Consider the following 10,934-nt stretch of genomic DNA (forward strand, 5'->3'; position numbering starts at 1 on the left):
TTCTCTGCAATCCAATCCAAGTGACTTCTCCCAGGACCCCCCCTCCCACAATCCACGGAGACGGAGAGGGACTCCATCGCAGGGGACCTGGCTCCCGGTCCTCAGCCTCCCCGCTGCACCAGGCAGTGTGGAGACATAACAAGGGAGGGGGACAGGCCACGTTAATAGTTGAATTCTTAAACCTGAACTCACTCAGGACATGGCAGTCAGTGACAACAATGTACCCGGCAACAGCGAATCCTCAGACCGTTTCTGTATTTCACACTAACATTTCTACCAAACGATCCCAGAGTGTATCTTCAAGCCTATGATGATGTGGAAATTCATCTTGGGCTTCTCAGAAGCAGAACCTTCCATGACAGCGTGAGGGAAATGGATGGCCTGGCTCAGGCTGGTGCTCCGTGGAATCTGTGCTTTAGGTAGTTTTTCTCCCTCTGACAGGATCTTTCTGTTTTATTCCTTGGGTCACAGCTGGCACATGGCAGTTGTTGAATAAACATTTGTCAAATGAATAAAAGACAAAGGACTGAAACCAATCCTGCGGCTCTGGTCTCAAACAACTGGCCCAGGGATGGGCACAGAAGGCACACAGTGCCCGATGGAACTGGCCCCCCTGGACACTCGTCCAACAACCCGATAGGACTTGAAGGGTCTGAAGGCAGGAAAACAGAGACACAGAAACCCAAACTGTGTAGACACTAGAGCGCAGTCCAGTAGAATCCTCGACGTCTCAGGTGCCCCGAGCACGAATGCTGGGGGCAGCCGTCGAGAAGCCAAGAACAACTGACCCACAAGCTGGATGCCGACAGTGGAGGCTCCTCACCCCCTCCTCTGTCCTTGCGACGTGAGCTCTCGCTGACTGCCCAGCTCCCAGAAGCTCCCCCAAGGACAGCGAGCGTGACGGGGAACAGGGCACCTGGGCTGCACGCGTGACTGCAGCCTGGTAAGGCCCCTACGTAAAGCTGTAAGCTCTGTGGGCAGGTGCCGAGACCTACACATTTTGCCGCGCCCGGAACAAGCCTCATAGGTAAGCCTCCTTTGCTTCTTAAAACTGCCCCCTACCCTCTTTCTCTGGTCTCTCCCTGCCCCCCACATAAGGGGCAGCCTCACGTGACACCTGGGAAGCTCCCAAGGACCTTGTGAAACAACAGATTTCCACCTCGCAACCCAGCAAAGTCCCAAGAAATCACCCCCTAACTCCCGTCTTTTTACCAAAACATCAGGCTCTCTGCCACATCTGACTGTACTGTCGCTCACACACCTGTACAGGCGCCTCCCAGGGCTCCTCCGCCGTCAGACCACGGTGCTCCTCCTCCTTTCAGCTGGGGGAGGCCAACACGTGTGGAAAACAGAAATGTGTCTGCAGAGAAGAAACAGACCACAGAAGGGATCAGTACTGCACTTCTGCGCGGACTTCCTATTTATAGTTGAAATATACAAGGAAACTGGGTAGAATGAAAGCAAAGACATTTCTCGCCTTCTCATAATCACCCCTCACACAGCCCTCCGTGGCAGAGCAGCGTCACGGGCGCTGCCACACCACCGCACCTCTTACCTGGCTTATTATCCCACCTCTTTAAAAAACGGAATGACAAGTGAAAAGTAGACTGTAGCTAGACAGACTGCACGTACCAGAAAAAGTCTGGAAAACACACAGCAATTTAACAAGTGTGGCTACTCCCGGGCAATAAAATTTGGAGAACTTTCATGTTTTACCATATAAACTTCTTTACTATTTGCATTTTTTACTATCAGCATGAATTCTGAAAGAAACCCAACCTCTGTGATATACAGTGACCTTAAATGCTGCTTAATTTAAAAAGACTGAAGAGCTAGGAGTTGGTTTTTGGTCCTTGTAATCTCAAACACTTACACTGTTGCTCAACAAACCTGGCTTTTCCTACATGTACAACACATACCTACACTGACGGTCCTATAGGAGAACTCGGACTTCTAGATTCCTGTGTGCTGTCCTGTGGCCACGGTGCTGCTTCATGAAGGACTGAGGGAAGGACGGATGGATGGATGGATGGATGGGAGGGAGGAAGGAAGGGAGGGAGGGAGGAAGGGAGGAAGGAAGGGAGGGAGGGAGGGAGGGAGNGAAGGGTGGAGGGGTGGGTGGGTGGATGAGGGGATGGATGGGAGAGGGAGAGAGGGATGAAGGGACGGAGAGAAGGATGGAGGAATGGACGGATGAGAGGATGGACTTACTCAGATGTGCTTCCTGAAGGTAGAAGAATGAGAAACATGGCTGGAAAATAAAAGTCCAAGTTCGTGGTGAGAGGAGGAAGAAACAAAGGAATTGACTGGAAAGATGTTCATAAAAGAGGAAAATGAAATCAAAGGAATTTAATCTGATGAGGTTACTGGAGCCAGAGGAAGATCTACAGAGCACATTTACTTAAAAAAAAATCTTTTTAATTTAAGTCAAGACATGTGTTCCAAGTGGCAGAAATCATGATGACTGCATGATTGCCAGGGTAGACGAAACAGAGGCAGGAGGCAGAGCGGCAAGGGGCATCGTGGCTTTGATCCACTGAGGACGAAGTGAAAATGCAAACAGCAGACGCCTCTGCAGACTGACTGCTAGATGGTTAACAAAAAGTCGGGCAGAGGCTACGCTGTCCCGGTGAGAAAAGGGACAGAAGCTGAGCCGACTGTGGCAGGGAGAACGAGAGCAGGCCGGCAGCCGGCACAGCCCCGAGACCCCAGGCCTGCACCCGCCACTGAACGACACACCAGGAAACACCATACTGATTCCACCAGTTTCCCCACCAGTCTGCCACCTACTGCACGGTGCTCACCCCTTTCTACTGCAAACGTAAACCCCAATCAGCAAGGGCGACCTGAAGAACAGTGACCATTTACTAAGCAAAATGACCGCCAAGTGCTTTTCATCAGTTGTCTGTGTTCCGTGCTCACAACTACCTTCTACGGTACATACTTGTGTTGTCTCCCTCCCCGAGTCACATGGTGAAACCCTAACTATATTTAGAAATGGGACCTTTTAGGAAAGTAATTACGGTAAGTAAGAGTGGGGCCCTAATCTGATAGGACTGATGTCCTTGTAAGAGGAAATGACCAGAGCCTTCTCTCTCTCTCCCAACAGACACGTACACAGAGAAAGGCACGTGTGAGAACAAAGCAAGAAGGTGACCGTCAACAACCCAGGAAGGCAGGTCTCCCCGGAAACCAAGCCTGCTGGTACCTTGATCTTGAAGATCCAGCCTCCAAGATAAAATGTGATAAGATGAATGTCTGCTGTTTCGGCCACCTGAAATGTGTGCCTTTCTATTACAACAGCCCGAGCAGACTAAGGCAATACTATTATCAACCCCATTTTGGAGATGAGGGAACCAAATGGTTAAATACATCCGCCCATGTACAAGCGTGGCTTCTAAAAGGCAAAGCCACAATCTGAACATATCACACCCATTCTGTAAAGCTGCACTCCACAGTGATTCCTGAAAGTCTTCCTAAGGTACCACGTGCCAGAAGACCAGAGAGATGCCAGGATGGTTCGCAGGCGGGGCCTGAACGCAGGGGAAGGGGGCAAAGTGAGGACGCTGGGCCCTCGGCAGCTGGAGCACTGACCTTACCTGGTTCCCCAGGTCTGGGCTTTGCATCTGTTTTTGCTTGACAAGGGGGGATGTGTTCAACCCCAGGAAAGTCTTGTCCCTCACCTGTCTCTCCAGTAGGGTGGGACTCTTGGGAAGTGTCGCGTGTGAGCTGGGGCTCCTCAGGCTGGGGCTGAAGGCTCAGTGACGTCTGCTCGCCTTCAGGCACCATCTCTCTAGAGCAGACTTCTCGTCCCTGTCTGTAGGCTGCCATCTGGAACAGAGAGATGGCATTGACTTCTGAAGAAGTTAACGGTCTAAAGAAACCCTTCCCGGAAAGCAGCAGGAAGCAGGTTCAGGCTCAGGGTCAAAGTCGGTCAAGGGGAAACAAAACAAGGGATCCAAGGGTCTTTGATGACACACATACACTTTTTCCCTGCAAACGTCCGTCCTACCTCAAGTTGTGGTTCATCGAGCTCTTTCTCCAGATCCTCCAGCAAAATCACAGCCTCTTCCCCGCTCTCCAGATGGTGCTCCCGCACCCGGGCCTGGAGCTCGGCGGGCAGGATGGTCAGGAACTGCTCCAGCACCAGCAGCTCCTGGATCTGCTCCTTGGTGCATGTTTCTGGGCTCAGCCACTGGCGGCACAGCTCCCGGAGATGGGTGAGGGCCTCCCTGGGCCCAGGGGTCTCCTGGTAGCACAGCTGTCGACCCCTTGCCAGAGGACTGCTACGTTTCAGTCTGGATGCCTGCATCCAGAGGTGACTTTCTGTCGCCACCTTCACTGTCAGTTCTTCCCAAACCTCAGGAGCTTGCACATCCATGGGCAAAACCTCCTTAGAGTCTGTATTCATCTTGACTTTGAACAGTTTACGAAGCACCCTCCAGCTGGAGTCGTGTTTCAGAAACACCTTCGGAGGCTCCCTCCTAAGCAGTAAGAATCACCGTTTATACAGAAAAATGACAACATCTAGTGACAGGCATTGATCCCATAAGCAACTGTCATAGACCCCAAGGCTCTTCACTGACAGTAAGGTCACTTGGTGACCAAAGGATGGGGATAATGGAAAATATAAGGTCACAATGTGCAAAAGGCACAGGCTGTCAAGTTACCCAGAACTGAATCCTATTGTGGTTACAGCATTTACCAGTTTACTGATTGACTGTGTGACTTTCAGCCAATTTCTTATCTTCTTTCAATCTCAGTCTCAGTGTAAAGAAACAGCAATAAAAAAATACCTTACAGAGCTCACGCAGAAAAGCGGGACCACACAATTCAGTCAGAATGGTTAAAAAGTTCAGGCTCATGTTTAAAAAATCAAATCAGAGAAAGTTAATGAAAATACTGTTCTTATCTTTGATTAATGAATGAGCTAACTCTCATTGGACTCTTAACTATAGTTTCGAAAATTAGTCTTGAAAACAACCATTTCGAGTTGTTGTCACTCGAGCTAAATTTACGGAAAACTTTAGAAAGCTGAGGTCACAGCGCCGCACTACAGTCCACACGTGCTTTCTGATACGAGACCACATTTAACGCTCACTCACCCTCGGAGGTTTGGTAACTAGCACGCGTGAGGTTGCCTGAGGGCAAACCCTCTCTGAGGACAGTCGTCGGGGCGCACAGAGGCCCGCGGGGCAGTGGTCAGCTCGCTGCCCGGCAGCGCTGGGACCCAGCGGGCCTGCGCGCCTCGCCATCGCCTGGAAGTGCGGCCCCGCAGCTGGCTTCCAGCTGGACAGGCGCCGGGCGGACGTCCAGGGAATGGGATCCAGGGCGGATAGGGATCCCGGACGAACGGGGATCCGGGGAGGGACGGGGATCGGTCCGGAGCGGATGGGAAGCTGGGGACGGCTGCGGAACCCGGGTGTATGAAAATCCGGGGTGGATGCGAATCCCAGGAAGGAGAGGAATCCGGGGACGGAGGGGGACCCTGGGTGGATGCGGATCCAGGGACGGATACGGATCCGGGGTTCTGGCGGGAGGGAAGCAGGGCTCCCCACGCCGTGCGTGCGCCCCAGGGCGCGAGGACCGCGGGGCTGAGGGAAGGGGAAGGGCAAGTTCTGCGCCTGAAAGCCAGTGCGCTCAAAGCCCCTTCACCCGCTTCGAACCGGAAGCGAGGGTGTCACATCTTAACCTGTGTGTGCCTTNTTTATAAAAAGAATTAGTTACCTCTGGTTTTTAAAAAAAACCTCAGGCAATGCCAAAATTAATAAAGTAAAAGGCGAAATCCCATCCTGTCACTAAGGTCCCACGACCCTGGGATCGCCATTGTCACGGTTCGCTGGGGGATTTGCGAGTATAATTCCGTCCCATCTCTTTTACGTACATTCTCTGGGGATTTGCAAGTATAATTCTGATATCTCTCACGAACAGATACACAGGACAGGCGCTAAGCTATTTTATATTTGGCTTTTTCTCCACTTATTTTAACGGCACTTCACATATCTTAGACCTCTTTATTGGTCATGTAGGTCCAACTCATTTGGTGGCTGAGTAATAGTACCTCAAGCACGTGTACTTCCATTTATCTGTCCAGGCCCCTGTGTATTGATAGACTTACCTTCTTCCTTCTTTCCTCCCCCACCCCCCCCTTCGCTGTCTCCCTCCTTCCCTCCCTCCCTTTTGTCCTTCTGCCCACCATGTCGGTATTGACTTGATGAAAGTTTTGCTCACACCAACCCTAACTTAGTTGGCATTGAAATGAAGTGGGTTTTCCTTCAAGTCTGTACTTTCTGTTTTATTTTTAATTTATTAATTTTTGAGAGAGAATGAGTGGAGGAGGGGAAAAGAAAGAAAGATAGAGAATCCCAAGTAGAATCCTAGTTGTCGTGGGGTTCAAACTCATGAACTGGGAGATCAAGATCTGAGCCAAAACCTGGAGTCAGGCAGGAATCTAACCACTGGGCCACTCAGAAGCATCTATCCCTACATGTGTACTTTCAACTAGGTCCTTCTGAATCCTTCTTTCCTGTCCTTTAATGATAGTTTGGGCAGACCGCATAGCTTTCTGGTCAATTTTAAGTATTAGAGATCCCATCCAGAGGTGCCTGGCTGGCTCAGCAGTTAGAACATATGACTTTTGATTTGGGGGTTGTGAGTTTGAGCCCTACCCTGGGTGTAGAGATTACTTAAATATGTTTTTAAAAAAAGATCCCATCCAGTTAAAATTTTTAATGTTCATTCATTGTTGAGAGAGACACAAACGCAGAGTGAAAGTGGGGAGGGGCAGAGAGAGAGGGAAACAGAATCCCAAGCAGGCTCCAGGCTCTGAGCGTCAGCACAGAGCCCTACAGGGGGTCAGACTCACAAACCAGGAGATGGTGACCTGAGCCCAAGTCAGATGCTTAGCCTCCTGAGCCACCCAGGTGCCCCCCATTCAATTTATTTTTCATTTGAAAATTTATTATCTATTGATTAAGTTATATAGCAACAGACTCAAAATATAAGTAGTATAAAAGGGCAAACGTTGAAAAATCTCTTTCTGGAAGGCACTTGTGATGAGCACTGGGTGTTGTAGATAAGTGATGAATCATTAAATTCTACTCAAACTAATATTATAACATATGTTAACTAACTAGAATTTAAGTAAAAACTTGAAACATTAAAAAAAAGAAAAAGAAAAAATCTCTCTGCGATTTTTTTTCTTCTGTTGAGCTTGATAATGATATTGTAGTTCCATAGGAAAATGTCCTTATATTTTAGAGATGGGTACTGAAGTATTCAAAGGTGTTAAGTGTAATAATGTCCATAATTTACTTCGAAATACTTCAGCAGAGGGAGAAAAAGTAAATCTGGCAAAAATGAACAATTGTAAATGTAGGTAAGTATATGGTGTTCATTATACATAAACATGTAACCCCTTGGGAGTAACTGTGTTTCCGAATTCAGATTTTCAAAAGCCTGTCTTTGCCCCAGATGACCGATGCCTTAGGAGGAAACACCCTCAGCGGCTTCTCCTTTGCCAAATAAGCGCATGCAGGTGCCCAGCTCCGGAGCCAGGCCCGCCAACCCCGTGACGGTCTCGCCTCCAGGAGCGCGGAGCCCAGAGGCAAACGCGGCGGCGGGCGGCGGGCACAGGGGTGCCCAGCAGGCAGAGACACTGTCCCCGCAACCCCCGACCAGCGTCCCCACCAAGACACCAGGCTTTCTGCGCCCCCACGCGCAGCCCTCCACGTCCCGGGGGACAAAGCGCATCCCAGGGGTCGCGTGGCCGGAACCTGGGCAGCAGTGCGAGCGCGCGCCCCTCGCGGTGCTGGAGGCGCGACAGATGAGGACCAGCTTGCAAACGCTGCCGAAGGCCGGTGACCCGCCCCCCCGCATCCGCGGGGCGCCGCCGGGGTGGGTGCTGGTTGTGGAGCCCCTGAACCCAGGTCCCCCGTCCAGCTGCTCCCGGAGGGCGGCCGGGCCATCGCCACCCGGGGGCCTTCTGTCCCCTGGTAGGAAAGGAGGGAGGGCCGCCCTCCCTGCAGCGCTGCGGGGCCCCGGGCAGAGCAGCGGCCTCACTGGTGTCCCCGCGGCTCCTGGACCGGCTGCCTCGGAGTTCGAGCTCGGCCCCTTCCCCCTCGAGCCCCTGGGCCACTCCGGGCCTTCCTTCCGCGGGGGCTGGGAGGGCACGAGCCGGGGCTGCCGCGGGGGCGCAGGCCGCCTCCACTCCTGCGGCTGCCAGAGTCTGCAAGGACAGGTGTATCAACAGCAGCTAGGATTTGCCCCAGAGGGAAGTGAAGATTCGCCCATGTTAAGAGTTTACAGAATTGTATGGATTTTTCAAACTGAGCAAGGGATCCTGAATATATACTAGTCTTTCTTTCTTTCTTTCTTTCTTTCTTTCTTTCTTTCTTTCTTTCTTTCTTTCTTTCTTTCTTTCTTTCTTCCTTCCTTCCTTCCTTCCTTCCTTTCTTTTGTATATTTAAACATTTAAAAATATTTTTTTCAAAATAAAAAGATTTTTAAGTAAAGCTCTTCATGGTACTCCCATCCTCAGCCACCTAATTTCATTCCGTAGAAACAGTCAAAACTTTTGATTTCTTATGTAGACTTTTGGAGATATTTTATGCATGTAGAAACGTATGTTTATACATAACATATCCCCATTATTTTTACATGAATAGTGCAAAAATCACACATACTGTTCCTTATTTTGCTTGTTTAATTTAACATCTTAGAGTTTCCCCCATAGCCATACACATAGATCTCTCTTTTCATTTTTGACAGTTGCAAACTATTCCATTACACAGATTTATTTATCTAGTCCTCTACTGATGACCAATGAGGTCATTTCTGATCATTTGCTATTTATAAATAATGCTGAATTAGTTTCCTACATACAACATCTTACACGTGAATATATTTCTAGAACAAATTCCTAAAAGTAGAGTTCCCGAGTCAAAGAATATACATTTACAAAACTGCTCTCTAAAGTAGTTATAAACTATACCTGAAACTATGTTAACTACACTGAAATTAAACCTTTTCAATAAGTAAAATGTAAAAAATAAGAGTTATAAAAAATCTGCAACTCTCCAGGGACACATGGGTGGCTTAGTCAGTTAAGTGTCTAACTTTGGCTCAGGTCATGACCTTGCAGCTCATGGGTTCCAGCCCTGTGTCAGGCTCTGTGCTGACAGCTTGGAGCCTGGAGCCTGCTTTCGATTTTGTGTATCCCTCTCTGCCCCTCCCCTGCTCGTGCTCTCTGTCTCAAAATAAATAAAAATTGAAACAAAATTTTTAAAAAAACCCTACACATCTCTGACAATATCTAAATGTGATGCCACCCCAAATCTTCACCAAAGTTTTTTTATCTTTGCCAAACTGATGGATAAAAAATGGTATATTTTGTAGTGTCATTTAGCATTTTATAATTAATATTAATGTATAAATTAATTACACTTTTCCCTTCTTGTGCTTTTATCTTTTGACATGTATAATCATCATATATTAAAGAAATTATGCCTTTGTGATAATTTGGAATTTTTCCTTTCTACTTTCTTTATGGTGGCTTTAGTTTTACAGAAATTTTTAATTTCTTGGTTAAATTTACTAATCTTGTATGTTTTCTGTAATAAGAAAGGCCTTCCTTATGCCATGACTGTAAAAGAAAATTCTGTAGTTTTCTTTAGTACTTTTACAGTTTTATTTTTTTCCTAAATTTTGAATCACTTGGAAATGATTCAGTTGTAAGACGTGAGGTGTGGATTACAGTCTCTCTCTTTTTTTTTTTTTTTTCAGATTTTTACATAGATGTCCCAGTACCATTTCTTGAATGATCCGTCCTTTCTCTAGTAACCTGAAATGACATTTTTGTCAAATGCTTAAATATTTGTGCCCACTTCTGGATTTCCTATCCTGTTTATATGACAATGCATTATTCATTGTAGCTTGTAATATGTTTGAAAATCCTGGAGGCCTGTGTTTTCCTTATTATTCTTTTCTGAATTTTCCTGGCTACTAATGCTTGTTTATTTTTCACATGAACTGGAAAGCAATTACCCAGTTTGAAAACAAAATTCTATGTTAACTTTGTTGGCATTATATTAAATACCTAGACTAACATGTAGAGAAAATTGATTTTCCTTTCTCCCCATATCTTTGGTCAGTCAACACTATGTGAAGTTCTTTCTTTTAACGTTTATTTATTTTGGGAGAGACAGAGCATGGGATGGGCAATGAGAAAGAATCCAAAGCAGGCTCTGCGCAGAGCCCAATGCGAGGCGTGAACCCAGGAGCTGTGAGATCATGACCTGAGCCGAGCTCAAGAGTCAGTGGTTTCACCCACTGAGCCACACAGGCGCCCTTGCGGTCTACATTTTAAATGGCAATAAATCAGTAACACTCCAGGTTGCCCTCCCAAGGGCAATTCCCTCTCCCACCCGGCGTGTGTGACAGCGACTTCAAGCCGGACCCCAGGCCACCTGTCCGCCGCCTGTCTCCTCCTCCACCTGCGCTCCAGCCCCTGCTGAGCCCAAACGCGGCTCCAGACGCACGTTCCGCTTCTGCCTCCGGCGGGAGCCGCGCAGCGCGCGTCACCAACTAGGACCCGGGTGCGCGCTCCGCGTGCGCGGCGCCGACTCCGTCTCAGGGAGCGACAACGTCGTCTCTGAGCCCCGAGTGCGCCCCCGAGAGACTGTGGGGGGGCACCTGGCCAGGGACCCGAGGGCCCCCGGACCCCGGCCCACCGGCACCCCGTTGGCGTGCACGCGTCGGAAACAGGCCCACCTGCAGCCCGCCTGCCGCGCACGCCGCCCGCGGCCCGGGCAGGGGCGGGAAGGGGCTTTCTCTTTCCCCGCGGCCTGCTGATGACGGTGCCCTGTCCCCAGAGAATCCTGGAAACTGCCACCGACCAGAACCCCCTCCCCCCCCCCCACCCCCGCCCCCCCGCC

At 49.1% G+C, this 10,934-nt stretch overlaps 1 protein-coding gene across 6 annotated transcripts; it reads right to left on the reverse strand.

The window, feature by feature from the left end:
* Positions 1-12: 12 nt before the first annotated feature.
* On the reverse strand, positions 13-5,263 carry ZSCAN9 (zinc finger and SCAN domain containing 9). Of its 6 annotated transcripts, none has more exons than XR_013332219.1 (5): positions 5,106-5,263; positions 4,013-4,484; positions 2,212-3,831; positions 1,262-2,002; positions 13-471 (listed from the first exon to the last, which is right to left on the reverse strand). XR_013332219.1 is itself a non-coding variant. In XM_077752403.1 (5 exons), the coding sequence occupies exons 2-5, from the start codon at positions 4,409-4,411 to the stop codon at positions 416-418; spliced, it is 759 nt and encodes a 252-aa protein (XP_077608529.1). In that variant the 5' UTR covers positions 4,412-4,484; positions 5,106-5,263; the 3' UTR covers positions 13-415. The 6 variants fall into 6 exon arrangements, 3 of the variants coding, with proteins under 3 accessions (XP_077608529.1, XP_077608531.1, XP_077608530.1); XM_077752403.1 differs by having other exon boundaries at positions 1,262-1,417; positions 3,684-3,831; XM_077752405.1 differs by having other exon boundaries at positions 13-2,002; positions 2,212-2,251; positions 3,684-3,831.
* Between the last annotated feature and the right edge of the window lie 5,671 nt (positions 5,264-10,934).

Source organism: Crocuta crocuta, unplaced genomic scaffold (assembly GCF_008692635.1).
Source record: "Crocuta crocuta isolate KB4526 unplaced genomic scaffold, BGI_CrCroc_1.0 scaffold336, whole genome shotgun sequence".
NCBI lineage: Eukaryota > Metazoa > Chordata > Mammalia > Carnivora > Hyaenidae > Crocuta > Crocuta crocuta.

Excerpts from the sequence above, each read along its gene's own strand:
- ZSCAN9 (XM_077752403.1), bottom strand. The coding sequence starts at position 4,411 with ATGAATACAGACTCTAAGGAGGTTTTGCCCATGGATGTGCAAGCTCCT. Across the intron at positions 3,832-4,012 it reads TCGATGAACCACAACTTGAG|ATGGCAGCCTACAGACAGGG; the intron begins GTAGGACGGACG and ends TCTCTGTTCCAG. Across the intron at positions 1,418-3,683 it reads CCACCCTACTGGAGAGACAG|GAAGTCCGCGCAGAAGTGCA; the intron begins GTGAGGGACAAG and ends AACTATAAATAG.